We start from the raw sequence: 24643 nt of genomic DNA on the forward strand, positions 1-24643 counted from the left end.
ACAGTTGAAGTCGGAAGTTTACATACACCTTAGCCAAATACATTTAAACTCAGTTTCACAATTCCTGACATTTAATCCTAGTAAAAATGCCCTGTTTTAGGTCAGTTAGGATCACCACTTTATTTTAAGAATGTGAAATGTCAGAATAATAGTAGAGAATTATTTATTTTGTTTATTTCACCACATTCCGGTCAGAAGTTTACATACACTCAATTAGTATTTGGTAACGTTGCCTTTTAAATTGTTTAACTTGGGTCAAACGTTTCAGGTAGCCTTCCACAAGCTTCCCACAATAAGTTGGGTGAATTTTGGCCCATTCCTTCTGACAGAACTGGTGTAACTGAGTCAGGTTTGTAGGCCTCCTTGCTCGCACACGCTTTTTCAGTTCTACCCACAAATGTTCTATAGGCTTGAGGTTAGTGCTTTGTGATGGTCACTCCAATACCTTGACTTTGTTGTCCTTAAGCCATTTTGCCACAACTTGGAAGTATGCTTGGGGTCATTGTCCATTTGGAAGACCCATTTGCGACCAAGCTTGAACTTCCTGACTGATGTCTTGATGTTGCTTCAATATATCCACATAATTTTCTTTCCTCACGATGCCATCTATTTTGTGCTTCACGGTTGGGATGGTGTTCTTCGGCTTCCAAGCATCCCCCTTTTTCCTCCAAACATAACGATGGTCATTATTACCAAACAGTTCTATTTTTGTTTCATCAGACCAGAGGAAATTTCTCCCCATGTGCAGTTGCAAACCGTAGTCTGGCTTTTCTATGGCGGTTTTGGAGCAGCGGCTTCTTCCTTGCTAAGCGACCTTTCAGGTTATGTCGATATAGGACTCGTTTTACTGTGGATATAGATACTTTCGTACCTGTTTCTTCTAGCATCTTCACAAGGTCCTTTGCTGCTGTTCTGGGATTGATTTGCACTTTTCGCACCAAAGTATGTTCATCTCTAGGAGACAGAACTTGTCTCCTTCCTGAGCAGTATGATGACTGCGTGGTCCCATGGTGTTTATACTTGCGTACTATTGTTTGTACAGATGAACATGGTACCTTCAGGCGTTTGTAAATTGCTCCCAAGGATGAACCAGACTTGTGGAGGTCTACAACTTTTTTTCTGAGGTCTTGGCTGATTTCTTTTGATTTTCCCATGATGTCAAGCAAAGAGGCACTGAGTTTGAAGGTAGGCCTTGATATACATCCACAGGTACACCTCCAATTGACTGAAATMATGTCAATTAGCCTATCAGAAGCTTCTAAAGCCATGACATTGTTTTCTGGAATTTTCCAAGCTATTTAAAGGCACAGTCAACTTAGTGTATGTAAACTTCTGACCCACTGGAATTGTGATACAGTGAAATAATCTGTCTGTTAACAATTGTTGCAAAAATTACTTGTCATGCACAAGGTAGATGTCCTAACCGACTTGCCAAAACTATAGTTTGTTAACAAGAAATTTGTGGAGTGGTTGAAAAACGAGTTTTAATGACTCCAACCTAAGTGTATGTAAACTTCCGACTTCAACTGTATATGGCCAAAGGCAAATGCTGTAACGGTGCAGGTTACTGTATGTCAATAGAATATTATTGATCATCTGTATGGCACATTGATTAGCTAGCTGTACCAGGGTGGGAGTTTCATCCAATAGTGTTATACAGTAGACTGCTACATCGCTATAGTGGAAAGCTATTATATAAATGTGTGCTTGAAAGCTATTTCAGTACTTATATGTTTGAATGCTGGTGTTTTACACCTGAGTGTACAAAATATTAGGAATGCCTTCCTGATATTGAGTTGCACCCCCTTTTGCCTTCAGAACAGCCTCAGTTCGCCGGGTCATGGACTACAAGGTGTCGAAAGCGTTCCACAGGGATACTGGCCCATGTTGACTCCAATGCTTCCCACAGTTGTCAAGTTGGCTGGATGTCCTTTGAGTGGTGGACCATTCTTGATACACACAGGAAACTGTTGCGTGTGAAAAACCCAGCAGCATTGCAGTTCTTGACACACTCAATCCGGAGCGTGTACTACCATACCCCGTTCAAAGGCACTTCAATATTTTGTCTTGCCGATTCACACTCTGAATGGCGCACACACACAATCCATGTCTGAATTGTCTATAGGCGTAAAAATCCTTCTTTAACCTGTCTCCTCCCCTTCATACACACAGGTGACATCAGTAAGGGATCATAGCTTTCACCTAGCAGGTGTTCCTAATGTTTTGTACACTCGGTGTAGTTGTGTGTTAAAGTGTGAATGTTTTTTGGACTTTGATCATGAAGGTTAAAGAATAATAGGTAGGTTTGTTACTGTGGTGCTGTTTGTAAGATTTTCTCATGTTCTATGAAAATAAAGTAATTCTGTTTTTAAAAAACTGTTGAAAGTCTAACCACATACACAGGTAGAGGGAAGGAATAAGAGTTGTTAAGATAAATATATTTGCTACTTTCCATTGTCCATACTAATATCATTGCTTCGTTCTAATTGGTATGCGTTTAAATTGGAATTGCAAGAGAAACTGAAGAACTACCAGCATGTGCATTCAATAATGTCTTCATTATGAAAGCCTTTCACACAGTGTGTGACATGACCGATGATATAGATACCGGCGTCACCATAGCAACCACCAGGCGTCAGTATCAGCGTAAGCAAGGATAAACATCAAAGGTGCGTTCGTAAATTCACTTTGGCTGGTTATTTAGGGTGTGTTCGTGAATTCAATCTGGAGTGCCAGAGTGCGCTCAGACTGCATCTGGACGTTCATAAATTTGTTTCGCTCTCGGAGCGTTGAGAGCGCACACTGGACGCTTTGGCTAGCAGTCAAGCACCCAAGCTAACTGGCTAAAGGTGGCTAGATTGCTAGCTACTTCAAGACACAAATGAACACCTCACTCTAACCATTTTACTKACCATAGCAGAGCAGATTAGGCTTTTTTTCTTGTTCTCTCGAGCGTTTGTAACTAACTGCTGCTGGCAACAATTTCATAGTTTTTTTGCCAACTTCTACCGACCGGTAATTTTCTATGGGTGTTGCACGTTCGTAAATTCATCAGTTATTCAGCGCTCTGGCATTAACGAGAGTGCTCTGAAATTGGAGTAGGTAGCCAGAGTTAATTTACGAACGCACCCGAGAGTGCTCTGAAATCTGTGTAGATTGCCACAGTGAATATACAAGTGCACCCCTACTCCGATTTCAGTACCAGAACGCAGAATAACTAGCTAATGAATTTATGAACGCACAACACCTTATGAATATTACAGGTGAAAAAACGTTATTAAATTGTTGCCAGCGGCACAGTTATAGTCACCAACTCTCTAGATGACACGAAAACAGCTTATCCTGCTCTGCTAGCGCGAGTTAAATGYTTAGAGTGAGGTGTTCTCTCATTTTTGTCTGGAAGTAGCAAGCAAGCTAGCCAACTTTAGCCAGTTAGCTTGGGTGCTCGACTGCCGCTGTGAGGTCAGAACGCTTGGATCAACCCTACTCCTCGGCCAGTGTCAACTGTGCGCTCTGAATTTACGAATGGACAATCTGACATTTCTCTAAATTTACGAACGCACAGAGCGCACTCTGGCAATCTAGAGCGAATTTACGAACACACCCCAAGTTGTTCGCGAGGCAGCCGCAGGTAGGCGACGTGATAAAATAACGTGATAATGTGTGCAAATATTTTGAGCTGCTAATCGTGGATATTGCGTTTACTTTATAAAACCGTATCTGATTAATATGGTGTACTCYTGAACTGACTCACTAGCCTATGTTATTTATTGTTCAAGGTGAATTTTTCCTACTGTAGTAGTAAGTAAAGTCGTTGGCAACTTCGCATCCAGTGCAAGCATATTTGCGAGAAAGTTCAAATGATTGTCTTACTAGTGGTCATGTCAGCTCTTATGTCATGTTTATGCCATTGTTAGGCTATTTCCATGTCATAATGAGGTGTTATTGTTACCCCTTTGACTTTGCACTTGTCTCCCATTGAAGAAATGGTGTGTGTGTGCACTGTGTTCAGAGACATTRAAAGGAAAATACAATCAACCAGTGGAGGCTGCTGAGGGGAGCAAGGCACATAATAATGTCTGAAAAGGAGCTAATGGAATGGCATCATACACATGGAACCCATATTTGATGTATTTGACACCATTCCACCTATTCCGCTCCAGCCATTACCACGAGCCTGTCATCCCCAATTAAGGTGCCACCAACCTCATGTGCAATAAACAGTCATTTTTGTGTTATGCTTCAGCAGCTCACGTATCCATGGCTACCCGGATGGTGCAACTCGCTCAGCCCAAACCCAACCTGCTCCGATTCCCCGACCGGTACTGCCACACAAACACACACACACACACTGACTGACAGACTGACTGACTGATTATTTTCCTTCCAGACGGTCAGTCTACTGGCTAGATGAACTCCCACCTGAAAGAAATGGCTCCACCACCTCGTTTGGTAAGATCACCCCACTCTCTTTCTGTCCCTATCCCTTTTTTTACTCTCTCTTTCTGTCTCTATTTATTTTTCTATTTATTTGACCTTTATTTAACTAGGCAAGTCAGTTAGGAACAAATTATTATTTTCAATCACGGACTAGGAACAGTGGGTTAACTGCCTTGTTCAGGGGCAGAACGACAGATTTTTACCTTGTCAGCTCGGGGATTCGATCTTGCAACCTTTCGGTTACTAGTCCAACACTCTATGATGTTTGTGTTGTGGATAATTTACTTTATAATGACCTTTTTAATGTTACTGTTTTTGTTGTAGAGTTGACGCCCCACTGGTCCCAGCTGTGTGGCAGGAAGCGGCTTAATTCTGGGTTTGAACAGAGCAGGTAACACTTCATAATGTTGTACAGTATGTTAATGATGTGTATAATGCATGATGACTCTCCTCCCTCTCCAGGTCATCTCCCCAATGGGAGGTCAGTGTAGCAGCTTTGAGTGCCTATCCATCCAATAGAGTGTGTTCTCTGGCTTTGCCCCGCCTCCCCACCGTAGGCTGGGAACCTGACCGCCCCCTACTGGCCTCCGTGAGTACCACACACACACACACACACACACACACACACACACACACACACACACACACACACACACACACACACACACACACACACACACACACACACACACACACACACACACACACACACACCTACCTCAATGTATAACCCTCTCTATCTGTGTCTCTCTCTGCATATATCTATCTATCTTGTTTCCTCTCTTTGTGTCTCTCTCTCTCTCTAGCTGAGCAGAGCAGTGCAGACTGCAGTAGCCAGTCCTAGGGTCTGCCAGTTGGCCTGTCCCAAGCGGAGGCAGGGTCTCTATTCGCCCCATTCGTCGAAGACCTCACTGGCACCCCCTCACCCAGCTGCAACCTCCTCCCGACTACAGCTCCTCGCCCGTAAGACACTTAGGAAACCTCTTATTTACCTCAGACAGTAACTACATTGCAAAGTAAATGTGGTGTTCATTTTTAGCCTGAAAATTGTCGCTACTCTATCTACATCTGTCTCGCACACACACTCTCTCTCTCCATTACTCTCTGTCTCCTTCCACCTCCCCACCACACCTCCCCTCTCCCAGTCCCTAAGTCTGACCACCCCCAGTATGCCCAGGACCGTCCAGTCAGCTGGCCAGTGCCTGGGCCAGTGAGGAAGGCAGTAGCCAGTGAGAGGGTGCAGGTCCTTTCACGGCCCAACCAGCGGAAGGCGCTGTTCCAAGGCTACAACCCGTACACGGTTACCCTAGCTGCACGCTCCGCTAGCGCCTCGCCACGCCTACAGGTGAGCTGTGTTTCTCTCATTTACTCATTTATTTAAATAATTTAATAAAAATGTCATTAGTTTCTCTGTGTGTTTATTACAGGAGCTTTGTCTGCCCCTGCCGCGGAAATGCAAGGGCAAATAGACGAATGCATCTCATCTCACACCTCTACAGTACCTCCATCCGCCTCTTCTTCAGATACTCTGTCTCCAGTACAGCATGTCTATGTCCCTGATCACCACTGCTCCATATTAAAGACCCTCTATGATCTCATTGAGACATGTTGCTGGGTCTTTGTTCTGGTCCAACGGGACCACTGGCTTTAGAAGGTGGATTGTTTAGTGCAGCGACGTTCAACAGCGTGCTGTTCATTCAACTGAACTGAACTGACTATTACTATCACCAAAGGGGAGTTGTCACGGACCTAGAACATTACAACGCACATTACATACATAAAGCGAAAACCACCTGAKTATAAAAGTCTACCTTATATATTTTAGTGTGTACTTGTAGTATGTGACAGATGTAGGAAACCTGACAAAGGATGTAATATATTTAATGAATATTCCCTCTCCTGTTAACCCTCTACTGCACATACAGTTGAAGTCTGAAGTTTACATACACTTAGACTTAGGTTGGAGTCATTAAAACTTGTTTTTCAACCACTCCACAAATTTCTTGTTAACAAACTATAGTTTTGGCAAGTCGGTTAGGACATCTACTTGGTGCATGACACAAGTAATTTTTCCAACAATTGTTTACAGACAGATTATTTCACTTATAATTCACTGTATCACAATTCCAGTGGGTCAGAAATGTACATACACTAAGTTGACTATGCCTTTAAACAGCTTGGAAAATTCCAGAAAATTATGTCATGGCTTTAAAAGCTTCTGATAGGCTAATTGACATAATTTGAGTCAATTAGAGGTGTACCTGTGGATGTATTTCAAGGCCTACCTTCAAACTCAGTGCCTCTTTGCTTGACATCATGGGAAAATTAATAGATTTCAGCCAAGACCTCAGAAAAAAGTTGTAGACCTCCACAAGTCTGGTTCATCCTTGGGAGCAATTGTCTCTTATACACATCTAGATGTGTATAAGAGACAGGTTGTGGTGTTGCTTTGCTGCAGGAGGGACTGGTGCACTTCCCAAAATAGATGGCATCATGGGGCAAGAAAATTATGTGGATATATTGAAGCACCATCTCAAGCTGTCTCTTATACACATCTAGATGTGTATAAGAGACAGTTGCAACTGCACATGGGGACAAAGATCGTACTTTTTGGAGAAATGTCCGCTGGTCTGAAGAAACAAAAATAGAACTGTTTGGCCATAATGACCATCGTTATGTTTGGAGGAAAAAGGGGGATGCTTGCAAGCCGAAGAACCGCATCCCAACCGTGAAGCACAGGGGTGGCAGCATCATGTTGTGGGGTTGCTTTGCTGCAGGAGGGACTGGTGCACTTCCCAAAATAGATGGCATCATGGGGCAAGAAAATTATGTGGATATATTGAAGCACCATCTCAAGACATCAGTCAGGAAGTTAAAGCTTGGTCGCAAATGGGTCTTCCAAATGGACAATGACCCCAAGCATACTTCCAAAGTTGTGTCAAAATGGCTTAAGGACAACAAAGTCAAGGTATTGGAGTGGCAATCACAAAGCCCTGACCTCAATCCTATAGAAATGTGTGGGCAGAACTGAAAAAGCGTGTGCGAGCAAGGAGGCCTACAAACCTGACTCAGTTACACCAGTTCTGTCAGAAGGAATGGGCCAAAATTCACCCAACTTATTGTGGGAAGCTTGTGGAAGGCCACCTGAAATGTTTGACCCAAGTTAAACAATTCAAAGGCAATGCTACCAAATATTAATTGAGTGTATGTAAACTTCTGACCCAGTGGGAATGTGATGAAAGATATAAAAGCTTAAATAAATCATTCTCTACTATTATTCTGACATTTCACATTCTTAAAATAAAGTGGTGATCCTAACTGACATAAAACAGGGAATTTTTACTAGGATTACATGTCAGGAATTGTGAAAAACTGAGTTTAAATGTATTTGTCTAAGGTGTATGTAAACTTACGACTTCAGGGCAACAGAAAACCATTTTGCCTCTTACAACCTCCCATGTGAATTGTTTTAAATTCAACAATCCAATGAGGCGGTATGATGTATGAATTTGGGCAGGGAACTTCTTTCAGGAAACAGAACAAAAACACATGTGAGCACATGGTAAGATACATTTCATTTTTTTACCCCCTTTTCTCCCAATTTCATGGTATCCAATTGGTAGTTACAGTCTTGTCTCGTCGCTACAACTCCCATACAGACTCAGGAGAGGCAAAGGTCGAGAGCCATACGTTCTCCAAAACACAACCCAACTAGGCTGCACTGCTTCTTGACACAATGCCCACTTAACCCAGAAGCCAGCCACACCAATGTGTCAGAGGAAACACTGTACATCTGGCAACCATGTACTGAGCCCGGCCCGCCACAGGAGTCACTAGTGCACGATGGGAGAAGGACATCCCTGCCCGCCAAACCCTCCCCTAACCCAGACGACACTGGGCCAATTGTGCGCTACCCCATGGGTCTACCGGTCGCGGCCGGCCCCCGACATAGCCTAGACTCAAACCCAGAATCTCTATTGGCACTCCTAGCACTGCGATGCAGTGCCTTAGACTACTCCGCCACCCGGGAGGCCCAGATACATTTCATTCTTTTGCATGTTTAAAGCTGCAACGTAACTTCTTGGGCGACCCAACAAAATGCACATACAAATATGAGTTCTAGATCTGCCATTTTCATTGAAAGCAAGTCTAAAAAGCGGTCTATCTGTTGTATGTGCAATATTTCTATGCTTTCCGTTTTTAAGTTGAGTTTTTCCATCTTTTACTTACTTTTCATTGCAATATCATGCTCAATGAAATACATGTAATTTGATGTAAAATTATGGCCTTGGTCAATGTTTTTTCCAACATAACCACTGACGTTTACAGGCAATGGGCACAGGGACATTCGATGAGCAAAGGGAGCCTAATGGATCAGTTAGATCATACCCTCTGATAGTGAGGACAGTCAGCTTGAGGACAGTGACAGCGAAGAAGAATGGACCCCAGAATCTGGTTGGATAGGCAGTGAAATACTGGGTTATGCCCAACTTGTATTTTCTTAGGAAAAAAYTGCTTGTTTCTACTATATTTCACTTAATACATGTTCTGTATCTGATTTTCCTTTGTGTTTTAGCCTACCTTGATTGCACAGCGTTGCCCTAAAGCAACACAAACAATTACTAATTTATGCTGCAATAGTTTATGTGTCGGGGGGCTAGGGTCAGTCTGTTAAATCTGAAGTATTTCTCCTGTCTTATCCGGTGTCCTGTGTGAATTTAAGTATGCTCCCTCTAATTCTCTCTCTCTCTTTCTCTCTTCTTTCGGAGGACCTGAGCCCTAGGACCATGCCTCAGGGCTACATGGCCTGATGACTCCTTGCTGTCCCCAGTCCACCTGGTCGTGCTGCTGCTCCAGTTTCAACTGTTCTGCCTGCAGCTATGGAACCCTGACCTGTTCACCGGACATGCTACCTTGTCCCAGACCTGCTGTTTTCAACTCTCTCTTTCTACCYCACCTGCTGTCTCTAACTCTGAATGATCAGCTATGAAAAAACAACTGACATTTACTACTGAGGTGCAGACCTGTTGCACCCTCTACAACCACTGTGATTATTATTATTTGACCCTGCTGGTCATCTATGAACGTTTGAACATCTTGGCCATGTACTGTTATAATCTCCACCCTGCACAGCCAGAAGAGGACTTGCCACCCCTCAGAGCCTGGTTCCTCGCTACGTTTCTTCCTAGGTTCCTGCCTTTCTAGGGAGTTTTTCCTAGCCACCGTGCTTCTACATCTGCATTGCTTGCTGTTTGGGGTTTTAGGCTGGGTTTCTGTATAGCACTTTGTGACATTGGCTGATGTAAAAAGGGATTTATAAATAAATGTGATTGATTGATATGGGGGGTAAAATTCGTTTATTTATATATTATCAGAAAACCTACATCTTCCATGACCCATCTCAATTATCTTGCATCTTTTCAACAAAAAATCTGGATGTTGCTGCAACACCGCTTTATCTCTTAATCTCATCAACAAAAATAATCTCTTCATCCTCTGACTCCACCCTGCGGTCTGGTTCACTTTTCTTTTCACAAGAGTTCTGACGTCAGCTCTGGGGAGTGGAGATTGTAAACGCACACACGCCTTTAGTTGGAGAAAGAGCCCATTCTCAACTTTCCGTAAAGGAAACGATTTCAGAAGTTTTTTTTCTTCCGTTATCTCTGCTTGCGTTTGGACAATGCGCGACCCACACATGTCCGTGTGTTGACAGCGCTGGACACTCTGTGTGTGTGGTGTATACTACAGTTGCGTCTTTCCCCGACTCACCTATAGAGTGTAGGCCAGGTAGACTACGGGAGCGAAACCGGAAGAACAAGCACATCTGATTGTTCACACTATTTTTCTCTTACCTCTGCAACTAAACTTCTCCCAATAACGTTTATGCAGTTTTGATAATACTTCTTCTGAGAGAGTAGAAGTGTGAAGATGACGGAACTACCAGTTCACAAGAAAAATAGGRTGATTCTAGTTGATGTTTTCTGTGTGGTTATCGGTAAGTGCCCTATTTCTCTCTCTCTCCAACAATATGGCTGATATAACATTATTTGTTGTAATACCCAATGACACAACTCGCTCTCTCTGCCGTCTACACATGCGCAATGCAATAGGGTAGCACTACCCACCGATAAATCAATAAAATAGTTGTTTATGTATAGTTGTTTATTGGGTAAATGCTGGATAAGACTGAGATGGTGGGGGACTTAGTAAACAATGTTTAGGCAGGCTACACACACGCACACACATCACAGGCCAAAGCCCAACATGCCGGACACATTCCATTACAGGCCAGTCATAAGAACATGTTTTGTGTTACACACACAGACAGACAAACCGCAATAGTATTGTAATAGGAAGAGAGTCAGCATTGCTCGTGTAATAGCTTGTTTAATGGATTCTTTCATTGTCTGTCAGCACATTACAGGTGGTCACAGTGCCTGGTGGAGTGGTGTAGCACTGTTCTGTATTGATTCAAATACTGTAGATTGTAGGCTAGTCATCAGTCAGCATGGGTTAGTAACACAAATTGCATAATCACATTTACTATGATTTTAAGTTTACAATTTCACAGTTACAATTAATTTATGATGACCATTTAAAAAGAGTGTGTGCGTGTGTGTGTGTGTGTGTGTGTGTGTGTGTGTGTGCACGCGCACTTGTAACAGAACACCTGTTCTTCTGACTGGTCTTCCATGGAAAGTGTCCTGCTTGTTGGGCTTTTCCCTATTGCTTCCAGTGTGATTGCTGCATTTGTGTGTGTGTGTGGAGCCGGGGTGTGCATGTTCGGACTTGTACTGGACTCTCAATACTACAGGAACTGTAGTTTAGAATAGACATTTGGGTGGACAGTCTCCTACCCCCTCTATCTCCCACTACCTCCACATCTTTCCCTCTTCCTCGCTTTCTTCCCCCTATCCCCCACTCTTTGTCTTCCTCCCCCACTCCCTTTCTCTCATGGTATTTAGTGAGTGAGAGAGTAGGGTTGTTTAACAGTTAAGCTGTTAACAGACGACATCATCTCGTAGCATAACCATGTTTGTTGACAGTCTCAGAGGGCTGTGTGTCTGGACCTGGGGTCTGACATTCCCGAGTGGCGCAACGGTCTAAGGCACTGATTCTCAGTGATATAGGCGTCACTACAGACCCTGGTTCGATTCCAGGCTGTATCACAACTGGCCGTGATTGTGAGTCCCATAGGGCGGCGCACAATTGACCCAGCGTCGTCCGGGTTAGGGTTTAGCCGGGGTTGGCCGTCATTGTAAATATTTAACTGACTTGCCTAGTCAAATAAAGGTTAAAAAAAATACATTTAAAAAAAGATGACAGTAACCATGTTTGTTGACAGACTCAGAGGGCTGTGTGTCTGGGCCTGTAGTCTGACTACAGTAAAATCACTTTCTCTTTTCTTCTTTCAATATTTCCTCCCTCAATCTCTCCAGTTGCTTATTTTTCTTCTCTATCTATCTATCTATTATAGTGGTCTCTGGGGGTAGCAGTAATCAGTCTACAATTAGTGACAAGAAAACTATTGGGATTTTTAAATTCCCAGTTCAGATAAGAGTGATACAGGGTTGTGTTTTTGTTAGTGTGCATACTTGTGTTTTGTTAGCGTGTGTGTGTTCGTAGGCCATAGCCCAGCTTCCTCACTGTGTCGTTAATATAGTAGGAATGTGCCGAGTCGACAAACTGGATCTGATCTGACAAAGCTTTTCCTCGTCCTCTTTCTTTCTTTCCTTCTCTCATTCTCCCATCCCTCTCTCATTCTCCCATCCCTCTTTCTCTCACTCTCTCATTCTTCCATCCCTCTTTCTCTCCGTCTCTCATTCTCCCATCCCTCTCTTTCTCCCATCCCTCTCTCTCTCTCATTCTCCCATCCCTCTTTTACTCACTCTCTCTATCCTCTTTCTCCCTGTTTAACTATTTTCTCCTCTCCTTTGCCTTGTTATCACTGCAGACAAAGAAACTTTATACACACACACACACACACACACACACACACACACAGAGACACATTGAGTTATTTCTGCAACACACTCTTTTAACAGAAATACCAACCAAACCAGTCTCCTGTTATATGCATAACAAAAGGGCCTGACGTATCCATAATTTCATTTAGACCTTTAGATCGTTCAATATTGACTGGTGATTGTGTGAATGGGACAGATTGATGTTGTAAGACCTGTACACACCCTCATGTTCATTCTAAGGGTCATTCTAAGGAATCTAAATTAATATAGTTTCACATTGTGTCAATGTTTTTTACTTTCTTCCCAGAAGTTTGCTGTGGATTTGGTGGGGGGGGGTGGTGGGGGGGGTCACAGTCCTTTAAAAACCTTGGGTCATCAAACTTTCTCTGGAAGTGAACATGAGACCTAAAACAGCTGCTGTTGCTCTAAGTTCTTACTGTTATTTATGTGACTTGGGGTTAGAGAGCATCTGCATCAAACTATAGACTGATGCCAACTGTTGTTGTGTTAGTTTGTTATTTTATCTGTTTGATTTCTGGGTTTTGCACACAACTAGAGTTAGAGAGATACTCTGCTGCTGTTTTACTGACTATCTCTCACACACACACACACACACACACACACACACCCCACACACACACACACACCATCTCTCTGTGCCAACTATGTGTGTGAGAGAGAGGGGGGGTATTGACTTTTCCTGTGTGGAAAATAACCAGGATTCTGACAGTACAGCGGGATTACTACAGCCATAGAGCAGGAAGAGGATCAGTACTCTGTCTCCCTATTGGAATCTCTCTATTGTCTAGATTTTATCAATMTGTGTGTGTGTGTGTGTGTTGTAGCTGTTGGGTGTGACTAGTAGGACAGTGGAATTGTGTACGTTTTTTGGCGTCTAGTCTGGAGAATAACAGGAACACTTATTAGGTTCCTCCTTCCTGTGAGGTCAGAGGTCAGGAGGAAGTTGATCATGTGTCATATCTCACCAGACATTCCTCCATGTTTGTTTTCTCTGGGAGGCATCTGGAACTTTCTTTCTAGCCAGATGAGAATGTGAAACAATGTTATCCCCTCTTCTTCTTTCTCTCTGACCGCGCTGCCCATTCTGTTACTGAAGACCAACCCCTTCGGCCAAGATAACTGTGTGGGGCGGGGGGTTAAAGAAGACGGACTATGGACTCTGCTTCCTGTATCTGCCACTGGACACACAAACGCCCATGCACAGCCCCCTGAGTCTGTGCAACATCGCTGTTCTTCCTACATCGCTGAGGAAGGTCAAGATGTGTGCTACAAACTAACCTCTTCCCGAAGATACCGAAGAGAATGCTTGAATCAGTTTTCCTTTGGGTTCATTAAAACATCTCCAGTWCACCTGGATCCCAGGTACGGGTCGTCACCAGTTCTGTTACAATATATGCCATTCAGCAGAGTTGAATGTTTCAAAATCAGTTCCAGATTCACTGTTACCACATTGTCTTAATAGTGTTGGTTTTCAATCTTTCATCTATTTATTCACACACTCCCCTTTCGCCTTCCTTGTTTTATCAAATCCAGCTCAGCCCACTCTCTGGAGAGAGGAACAATCTTGGTTCAACTCAACCCATGGCTACAATAACACTGTAGCAGAAACCTTACTGGAATAAAACTGGAGATTACTACAATTATACGTTTGTGTGTGTGTGTGTGTGTGTGTTTATTTCTCTGACATTGCAGCAGTGCTACACACACATGCGCACTTCACCCTAACCACTCCTCTCCAGAGAGCTGTCTTATCTAACTGTTATCCTAGAACCCTACAAAGTCGACATGACTTCAAAGTAAATACTAGTTAGTAAACTTCAAAGTGGCTGAGTGCATGCTTGACCTAGAGGAATTGAGGTTGACAAATTAGTCACGCTGTTCATACGCCGCTGATGAGTGACAATGTGAGCAGGGCGGGCGCCAGAACGAATCAGTTGGACTGGCATTTGATTTTTAGAGGCGGGCCCGTTTTTTTCACGGGACCTCCTGTGTGCACGCACTTGCGCCTTCACACATTTGATAATGGGTGTTATGATAAAGACAGCTTGTGGGTTTCAAGTTTGGGGAAGCTTACAGGTTATCCTACCAGTTCTACCAGTTCTGATTATTTTAATGCTGTGTACATTTTCGTGGAACAGTTTCATTTCAATAATAACGTTTTTCGTTTCTCAAAATTATTGTCACATGGTTAATCACAATCTTAATTTAAATAATACAAATCTAGAAGTTAAAATTAAACTAATGCAAGAGCATTTTGCCATATGGACACAGCCTACACCGTGATCCATTGGAAGAAATGAGCGCATGGAACTAAGAGAGAAACTATAGGCTTATTTTATTTAACTAGGCAAGTAATTTTAGAACAAATTCTTATTTACAATGAGGCCTACCCCTGACGACGCTGGGCCAATTGTGTGCCGCCCTATGTGACGCCCAATAACGGCCGGATGTGATGCAGCCTGGATTCGAACCAGGTACTGCAGTGACGCCTCTTGCACTGAGATGCAGACCACTGCGCCACTCGGGAGCTCCTATAACTTCCATCATCAACTAAGTAAAATACATAAGCCTAAAGCTGACAAAAACAGTAGAAAATATCCTGGTGAAAATTCTGGTTATTTCAATTGCATTAATCTGTACTCTGCCTGTCTGCCTCCCTTTCAATCAATCAGTCAAATGTATTTATAAAGCCATTTTTACATCAGCCAATGTCACAAAGTGCTGTACAGAAACCCAGCCTAAAACCCCAAACAGRAAGCAATGCAGATGTAGAAGCACGGTGGCTAGGAAAAACTCCCTAGAAAGGCCAGAACCTAGGAAGAAACGTAGCGAGGAACCCGGCTCTGAGGGGTGGCCAGTCCTCTTCTGGCTGTGCCTATCTGTCTTGATTTGCGCTATGGGTAATGAATTGTAACATTGTATCAACTCAGCATTTGGTGTGCTCAGGCGTGCGCGCTCCCTCAACATTATCAGGACAGAATTGCTCGTCAGCATTGCTCACAGAGCACTCAAAACAAAAGACAATGAAAAAATTGAAAAAACTCCTAAATTATGGTTATGAAATAAACCAAAACTTGTTTCTCACAAGTGTAGCAGGTTGTGAACTCTGCAAACAACGGTTCCACTCGGAGAATGAGAATGGTAAATGACCAATACATGCATTAACATAAATGAATGTAAACAAATGACGGGGATTAATGGTAGTTACTAGGCCTAGTGGTTATATATGTAATGGTGAATTGATACAAATAAACAATCGAAGGGCAAACAATTCATTCTGGAGAAAGACGCCCATATCTCCGCAACACACCCTTTCTTCTTGTCTCAACATTTGAAATTACTCTCAAGACACATTATAGATGCTTTACGCTAAGCCTATTGCCACACGCGCTGCACGCGCTGCCCAAATTGCTTGCTTCCGAAATAGGCATAGGCCTATGCACTTGTGATGTGAAACAATCCACTGTTGTTTAAAAAAAAAAGTTAATGATCAGCTAAGTCAAGCTGTCTGGTAAAGTATTTTCAATGATTTTATTTAGACAGGAGTAATTATAATTTTGGCAAAACATCAATTTACTTTAGGGGAAGCCAGAAAAGTATTCAGACCCCTTCCCTTTCTCCACATTTTTGTTATGTTACAGCCTTATTTTAAAATGGATTACATTTAATGTTTTTCATCGATCTAGACACCATACCCAAAATGACAAAGCGAAAACAGGTTTTCTGAATTTTTTGCAAATGTAATAAAAATAAAAAACACCTTATCTACATAGGTGTTCAGACCCTTCGCTATGAATTGAAATTGAGCTCAGCTGCATCCTGTTTCCATTGATCATCCTTGAGATGTTTCTACAACTTGATTGGAGTCCACCTGTGTCAAATGAATTTGATTGGACATGCTTTGCAAAGGCACACACCTGTCACACACCTGTCCCATAGCATGTCAGAGAAAAAATCAAGCCACGAGGTTGAAGGAGTTTTCCGTAGAGCTCCTAGACAGGATTGTGTCGAGGCACAGACCTGGGGAAGGGTACAAAAAAAAGGGACTGGTAGACTAGTCAGGATCGAGGGAAAGATGAATGGAGCATAGTAACGAGAGATCCTTGATGAAAACCTGCTCCAGAGTGAAGGTTCACCTTCCAACAGGACAACGACCCTAAGCACACAACCAAGACAACGCAGGAGTGGCTTCGCGACAAGTCTCTGAATGTCCTTGAGTGGCCCAGCCAGAGCCCTGACTTGAACCCGAGCAAACATCCCTGGAGAGACCTGAAAATAGCTGTGCAGCGACACTCCCCATTCAACCTGATAGAGCTTGAGAGGATCTGCAGAGAAGAATGTGAGAAACTCCACAAATACAGGTGTGTCAAGCTTGTAGCGTCATACCCAAGAAGACTTAAGGCTCTTATCACTGCCAAAGGTGCTTCAACAAAGTACTGAGTAATGGGTCTGAATACTTATGTAAATGTGATATTAAAGTTTTTTATATTTAATACATTTGCAAAAAAAAGGAAAAAATACCTGTTTTATGCTTTGTCAATATGGGGTATTGTGTGTAGATTGAGGAAATAAACAATTTTATCCATTTTAGAATACGGCTGTAATGTAACAATGTGGAAAAAGCCAAGGGGTCTGAATAATTTTCGAATGCGCTTTATTATACCCATAGACAAACATTGGCAGTAAAATGGCCTTACTGAAGAGCTCAGTGACTTTCAATGTGGCACTGTCATATGACGCCACCTTTCCAAAAAGCTAGAGCTGCCCCGGTCAACTGTAAGCGCTGTTWTTGTGAAGTGGAAACGTCTGGGAGCAACAACGGCTCAGCCGCAAAGTGGTAGGCCACACAAACACACAGAACGGGACTGCCGAGTYCTGAAGCGCGTAAAAAATCTCCTGTCTTTGGTTGCAACACTCAAGTTCCAAACTGCCTGTGCAAGCAACGTCAGAACAAGAACTGTTTGTCGGAAGCTTCCTAAAATGGGTTTCCATGACCGAGCAGCTGTATTTCTGTCTGTAATAAAGCCCTTTTGTGTGGGAAAACGAATTCTGATTGGGAGGGCCTATGCCCTCCCATGGCTGTTCCCTTGCCCAGTAATGTGAAATACATAGATTAGAGCATAATGAATTTATTGACTGGTTTGACTGGTTTCCTTCTATGAATTGTTACTCAGTCAAATCTTTGAAATTGTTGCATGTTGCGTTTTATATTTTTGTTCAGTATATGACTGGTGGAAGTTCAGTTTGTATTAGGGGAGCATGTTGTCTAGTGACAGGGTTCATGAAAACAGGAGAAAAAAAATCATCAGGGTGTATAAAACCATTGTCCTGTCAGATTTGAGTGTGTGTGTTTGCACACCATTGTGTTGTCAGTTGAGACAGTTTTATAGTCTTTCCTGGTGCCAGTCTCTGCTCTAGTCTGTGAGTCACTGAACTATGGGGCGAGGGAGTGAAAGAAAGAGAGGGTGAGAGCAGGGGGGAGAAAGGTTTGAGTGCGGGAAAGAGAGGAGAAAGGTTAAAAGAAAAGTCCATGGTCTCTTCCGTGAGAGATCAGTTTAAGGGAATTTCTCATGGTAACTTTGTGTATAAATAAATACACAATGTCCCGTTCTCTGCGTGTGTGTGTGTGTGCACGCGCATGTCCCGTCTGAAAGTTGGCTCCCATGCCCTTGTCAGCAGGGCTCAGTGGTGAAAGTTTAAGGCTGTTACACTGTTAGGCATATCTATGGTGATGGATGTGTGTGAGTATCTAAACCCAGAGGCCCAACGACGCAAAACTTCCAGGACTTGACAGACCAGACAGGGGTTTGGGAAGTCAATAGAAGTGAGAAATTCTTCCTTTGCTGCTAATATTCTCTAAATCGACCTAGGTGTCTTAAGTAGCTGAACATGTTACCCCAACCTTGTGTGGAAGTGACAAACTGACATGTTTTCATTTTGGTGTAAAATAACTTTATGTCTAAGGAGGGCTTTTGATTTGACGGCCTGCTCGGGCGCAGTTCGGAGCGAGACGACCGTTAGACCCGATGAAGTTTCTGAGCTTAGCTAGCCAACGTTGCCATGACATCGCCTACAAGCGTGATTGGGGATTTCTATTGGAGAAGCAGTTTCTAAGCATCGTTATACTGTACTATACAATCTTTGGATCGCGTGTGTGTGGTGTTAGCTAGCAGCTTCCTCCCCAGGGGACGGAGGTCACTGATATACTGCTGACCAATAAGTGCCTAGATGTGCCTTCACATGCCCATGTATTGTTCACAGTTCCTGTCCAGCTGATAGATTTAAACATGTGTATCAGAGCCTGTTGAGCTGCTTCTTCAACCTCAATCTCACCTAGGCCTATACAGAGACAAGTTCAGCACCATGTTGATACTGTCTCCCTTGACCCACTCCGACACCCCTCCTCTCTCTCCCTCTACCTTGCCCCTTCCTATCACTCTCCCTCCTTCCCAGCGGCCCTTCCGTCAGCGGTCTTGACGTTAATGTTCAGCCCGTACCAGAGGGGTATCTACTGTGATGACGAGAGCATCAGATATCCTTACAGAAGAGACACCATCTCCCACAGGGCAATGGCTGCAGTCACCATCACCTCCTCCATAGTCATAGTAAGTTTGATGAACAACTTGATGGTTATGTACAAAATGGCACGCTATGGTACGAGTTTACCTCTGCTATGCTATGAATTTGCCCCTATCTCCATAGATAACTACAGGAGAAGCGTACCTGGTGTACTCCAAGCGTCTCCACTCCAACTCTAACTTTAACCAGTACATGTCAGCTCTCTACAAGGTCAGTAGGAACACGGGCCATAGTTTTGGGCTGACAATATGTGGTCTTAGCTCGGATTGGCTAGCTCCTCTTCCCAATTTCATTGGTTTGGGAAAGTGGTTCAATTGGCCTGTGCTGTGCCTCTACTAGGTGGTGGGGACCTTCCTGTTTGGAGCAGCTGTGAGCCAATCACTGACTGACCTGGCCAAGTTCACCATCGGCAGGCCACGCCCTAACTTCCTGTCTGTGTGTAATCCCACTGTGTGTTCTGGGTACATGCTGCAACTCAACTGTACTGGCAACCCTCGAAACGTCACAGAGTCCAGGTGCTGTCTCTTATACACATCTAGATGTGTATAAGAGACAGGTCCAGGTGTGTGTATCTTTCTGTCCGTCTTTCTTCTCTTGCTATGTGATGCAATGTCAACATGTTTCTCTCCTGTGTTCCAGATTGTCATTTTACTCCGGACACTCTGCCTTCGGGATGTACAGCATGCTGTTTCTAGCAGTGAGTGTTCTTTTATTTGTGTGAGTTTCATACACACGTGAGATGACGATTAATGTGTGTATGTGTGTGTGTAGTTGTATGTGCAAGCACGTATGCAGGGGAAGTGGACTCGTCTGGTCAGACCCACAGTGCAGTTTTTCCTCGTGTTGTTTGCGTTGTACGTTGGATACACCCGGGTTAGCGACTACAAACACCACTGGAGCGACGTACTGGTGGGACTGCTGCAGGGAACTCTCATCGCTGTGCTCAACGTGAGTGTGTGTGTAGGGGGTTGTAGGAGGTGTGTTTGTATATGTGCTGAGCAATTAAACCGAAATGTCTGTAATTCTTTGGTTTTGGAACAACTAATTGACCGATGTCAGTTCAATTATTTTAATTCCATTCCATTTTTTCTGTGAGCTCAATGTGKACATTGCACAGTTTCTCTAGAGATAAATTAGATCAAGCCCGAACTGTGCGACGTAGTAGGGAGTTGTAGTTTCCAGAAAATACATGATCTAAGTGATTGATAGTTGGTATTCAGCAGTCATAAAAGTATGCCTTCTTTACTACTAAAACAGTGATTTTGTCAGAAACCGTAGGCAGCAGCTCTATAGAGATGAGATGATGACTTGGAATAAAACAATAAAGTAATCAAATAAAACAAATGTAATATACACAACAACTGAGATATTTTATTAAAGTAATGTTAATAAGTGATGAGCAGTAATGGGCAGTCACTACCCTCATGGGACTTTTATTGTTTTATTCTGTGTTACAGCATTTAACCCACAATGCATTTAATGTATAAAAAAAAAATTGTGAACAAAATCTAAAACGTAATAATTTTTTCGTAATCGACCTGAAACAGAACCAACCTCAAAAAGCACCAATCGCTCAGCACTACTGACTTTAAACTTTCCTTTTCTCTCAGGTTTGCTACGTCTCTGATTTTTTTAAGCTCCGCCACCCTCCTCGCTGCCCACGATCAGAGACGGCTGAAGACGAGCACCTAGAGGCCAAACCTGGTCTGAACCCAGACACACAACTACACAACAACCACTACAACTACACAACTACTACAGCGTGAACATAGACTAACAACTACACTACCACTGCAACTACACAACAACCTCTACACAACAATCACGGCAACCGTGGGGAAGTGGCGTAGACAGGAATTTGTTGGTGGGTGGGCAATTTTTTTTTAATTAAAATGTTTTGTTGTTGGGGAAAGGAGATAACTTCCTGCAATGTTGCCATGTGGCCAAGAGAGAAATGTACAGTTTTATAGCTGTCTATGAATTCTATCTGATGATGTTCATGTTTAGGTAAAAAGACGACAAATAATTAGAGCCCGACCCATATTGGATTTTTGGGTCCGATACCGATTTTGAGGAAGGGAAAAGTCACAGATTACTGATATATCTGCCGATATATTGTTTTTTTAGAGGTTGAATGAAAAACAGACCAAATTGTGCTTCAAAGGATCAACAGATACTCTAAATGATGATTTCTTAACTAAATATTATAGTTAACATTATTTAAGAACATTTTATTTGTGGTTTACACATTATATTCTCTATAAATACAACAGTGAATACAAAAGCTTGTTTAGTTGACCTTAGGTGCAACTTAAAAATGTCTATGGCAGTGGAAAAGAGGTATGAAAAACTATTTGTGCTAAACCACCATAAGGGTGGTCGTGTAAACAAACACTTTATGGTCAACCTTGCAATGAGAGTACGTTATGACAAGCACAAGCTAGCTGTTCATTACGACAATGTTTTCTTACAGAAACCATATTTACATAACATTGTTATTCAATACAAAATATATTGGCTATACATTTCAACTGCAAATGGCATGCGCTGATGACTGAAAATGTTTATGCATGCAAATTCTTGCCTCACTGGTTTTTGTCACACATTCTAATTTCGCGAGCTAGCTAACATTAGCTACTTATCTCATAATGAATGCAAGCACATGGCATGAATGATAGACCTGCGCCAACTGTTGTTTTTTGCAGATTGCATATTTCAGAAAACTAACTAAATTAGCCCACTAGCTAACATAATAGGCCCTGGCAGTATCGGTCGTCTTTTTGTATCAAGGACGAGTGTTCACTTTGGCGTCAGTCCAGTGTTGGCACATACGTAGCACAGATTGCTAGCTATCTAGCTAAGTTTACTACCTTGCTGGCTAGATAGCTAAGCTAACTACCTTGCTGGCTAGCTAGCCAGCTAACGTTAACAAAGTGAGAATGTGATGAGGACAGGGCTGCTTGCTTGGTGAAGTGTACTTTTGATTATTTACTCATGCTGGCTGTGGCAAGCTACTCACCATCAAACCACCATGTCTACTTTCTCTCACATTGTGGACTAGGGCTGAATGATGTTCAATGAGCAGCTGGTAGAGTGCCCTCTTTAGGCAACCATTGAAAATGGAGCAGACACATTTGTTTATTCTATGTATATAATATGGGCACTTTATCTGTGGAATAAAGGCAGATAAAAATATTTCTGTGAAAGGCTAATATCGGCCGATAATATCGGTCAACCAATTTATCGGTCGGGCTCTACAAATAATGTCCCATTTGGAACAATGACAAGGAAAGAGCAGTACTTTTTTTTTTTTATATCTAGAAAGAAAATAGGTTTTTGCTCCCAGTGGGGGGGGGGGGCTGGGCCCACCCATGCCTACGCCCCTGCCGTGGGGCTGTCTGTGTGAGAGAAGTGTGTATATCAGTGTAGGCTCATTGTATTGGCTGGACTGGAATAAATGAAACGTATCAAACACCTCAAGCATATGGAAACCACATGTTTGACTCTGTTTATTCCAGTCCAGCATTACAATGACCCTGTCCTCCGATAGCTTCTCCCACCAGCCGCCACTGGTGTATATGAGAAGATGTGTATAACCACTCACATGCATTTAACTTTGTATTTTAATAAAATGTACTAAAAGTATGGAGGATGAGACAGTTTTAGCAGAGAGAAAGAATTATTGTGTAGTTCCCTAGATTTCAATTATGCTAACAGGAAACACTGAAACAACTTTTGTTTAAATGMTTTTTTATGATTCATTTATATTTCCTGTGCAGCAGCATCAACCAGGTTGTCTTCTTGGGATTTGTAGTTTCTTTGAGTGTCCTGTAGTTCTTTTTTAACCCACCCTCTAGTCTAGTTTGAATTTGTAAATTCGTTTTTTTTGTGTGTGTTTGTAATGCTTTGATCCCTTTGTTACCTACACTGGAGCTAACCCTCTCACACTTCTTCCATCAAGACACCGGTCTCCAAGCCTCGTGCTGGGGATCTACTAGGCTGCGGGCTTTTGTTCCCGCCCACCACCAACCTACCTGATTTAACTAGTCGTTAAGACCTTGATTAGCTGAATCGGGTGGGTTAGTGTGCTCATCCTGTAGTTCTCAAGGAGGAGGGGAAGACCAATAGTCTGTGGAGTTCAATGTTAGGCCTACTGATACCTAGCATGTCTGTAGAAGACATGCATGTACAGTATATGGAATGTAAAACACAGTGTTGCATAGATAATTACTTTCTAACTAACTGTTTATTTCTGTTGTATCTCTAAGAATGTAATACCACTACTAGCCCACTGATGTTTTTTTAATGTTATTGACGCAACTTGTATTAGTTACTCCAGTTTATTATATATAAAGCTGTGTATAACCTGCCTTCTCGCATGGCAACACAGGTCCTGTGAGATCATGATGCCATGTGCTGCCTTTGAAATGTTGATGTTGACAATCGTCAGTGTGTCAATGATTGAGTCACTCACTGAGATGTTCTCTGAAAAACACATTACACTTCTGCAAAGGGTTAATATATACACTATATGACCAAAAGTATGTGGACACATGCTCAACCAACATCTCATTCCAAAATCATGGGCATTAATATGGAGTTGGTCCCCGCTTTGCTGCTATAACAGCCTCCAATCTTCTGGGAAGGCTTTCCACTAGATGTTGGAACATTGCTATGAGGACTTGCTTCCATTCAGCCACCAGCATTAGTCAGGTTGGGCACTGATGTTAGGCGATTATGCCTGGTTCGCAGTCGGTGTTCCAATTAATCCCAAAGATGTCCGATGGGGTTGAGGTCAGGGCTCTGTGCAGGCCAGTCAATTTCTTCCACAACGATCTCGACAAACCATTTCTGTATGGGCCTCGCTTTGTGCATGGGGGCATTGTCATGCTGAAACAGGAAAGGGCCTTCCCCAAACTGTTGCCACAATGTTGGAAACACAGAATCGTCTAGAATATCATTGATTTCCCTTCACTGGAATGAAAAAAAACAGCCCCAGACAATTATTTCTCCTTCACCAACCTTTACAGTTGGCACTATGCATTGGGGCATGTAGCATTCTCCTGGCATCCATCAAACCCAGATTCATCCGTCGGACTGTCCGATGGTGAAGCGTGATTTATCACTCCAGAGAACGCATTTCCACTGATCCAGAATCCAATTGCGAGCTTTACACCACTCCAGCTGACGCTTGGCATTGCACATGGTGATCTTACACGGAACCCAAACCGGCTTCGCGCGTGCACCATCATGCATACATTTATTTTGTCCTCCCACACCAAACGCGATCACGACACGCAGGTTAAAATATCAAAACAAACTCTGAACCAATGATATAAATTTGGGGACAGGTCGAAAACCATTAAACATTTATGGCTAGTTAGCGTGCATGTGCTAGCTAATTTGTCCTATTTAGCTAGCTTGCTGTTGCTAATTTGTCCTGGGATATAAACATTGAGTTGTTTTACCTGAAATGCACAAGGTCCTCCACTCCACCAATTAATCCACACATAAACGGTCAACCGAATCGTTACTAGTCTCTTCCAGTCAGCCTGTTAGGCTGCTTAGCCATTGAAACTCATTTCATGAAGCTCCAGACAAACAGTTTTTGTGCTGACGTTGTTTCCAGAGGCAGT

The 24643-nt window shown here is 42.9% G+C and overlaps 2 protein-coding genes and 1 long non-coding RNA gene across 6 annotated transcripts; all 3 read left to right on the top strand.

Annotated features, from left to right (window-relative positions):
- Positions 1-2820: 2820 nt before the first annotated feature.
- Positions 2821-6427, top strand: spmap2 (sperm microtubule associated protein 2). Of its 4 annotated transcripts, none has more exons than XM_023972989.3 (8): positions 2821-3263; positions 4247-4322; positions 4391-4452; positions 4765-4831; positions 4903-5029; positions 5247-5403; positions 5586-5785; positions 5868-6427. In XM_023972989.3, exons 1-8 carry the CDS (start codon positions 3233-3235, stop codon positions 5907-5909), a joined length of 762 nt encoding a protein of 253 aa, XP_023828757.1. In that variant the 5' UTR covers positions 2821-3232; the 3' UTR covers positions 5910-6427. The 4 variants fall into 4 exon arrangements, with proteins under 4 accessions (XP_023828757.1, XP_023828758.1, XP_023828760.1 ...); XM_023972990.3 differs by having other exon boundaries at positions 4250-4322; XM_023972992.2 differs by having other exon boundaries at positions 2822-3631; positions 4250-4322.
- A 3844-nt stretch (positions 6428-10271) lies between these two features.
- Positions 10272-21342, top strand: plpp2a (phospholipid phosphatase 2a). The gene is made up of 7 exons (XM_023972738.3): positions 10272-10435; positions 18882-19033; positions 19131-19217; positions 19347-19522; positions 19647-19704; positions 19779-19955; positions 20618-21342. The coding sequence occupies exons 1-7, from the start codon at positions 10369-10371 to the stop codon at positions 20771-20773; spliced, it is 873 nt and encodes a 290-aa protein (XP_023828506.1). The 5' UTR covers positions 10272-10368; the 3' UTR covers positions 20774-21342.
- On the top strand, positions 13700-14073 carry LOC111953452 (uncharacterized). The gene is made up of 2 exons (XR_002875863.3): positions 13700-13790; positions 13962-14073. It is a non-coding gene; the product is annotated as an uncharacterized lncRNA (long non-coding RNA).
- Positions 21343-24643: the final 3301 nt, after the last annotated feature.

The sequence above is a fragment of the Salvelinus sp. IW2-2015 genome, linkage group LG27 (assembly GCF_002910315.2).
Source record: "Salvelinus sp. IW2-2015 linkage group LG27, ASM291031v2, whole genome shotgun sequence".
NCBI lineage: Eukaryota > Metazoa > Chordata > Actinopteri > Salmoniformes > Salmonidae > Salvelinus > Salvelinus sp. IW2-2015.

Coding starts and splice junctions, on each gene's coding strand:
- spmap2 (XM_023972989.3), top strand. CDS start 3,233: ATGAACGCACAACACCTTATGAATATTACAG. Junction 5,030..5,246: donor ACCGCCCCCTACTGGCCTCC/GTGAGTACCACA, acceptor CTCTCTCTCTAG/CTGAGCAGAGCAGTGCAGAC. Junction 5,786..5,867: donor GCGCCTCGCCACGCCTACAG/GTGAGCTGTGTT, acceptor TGTTTATTACAG/GAGCTTTGTCTGCCCCTGCC.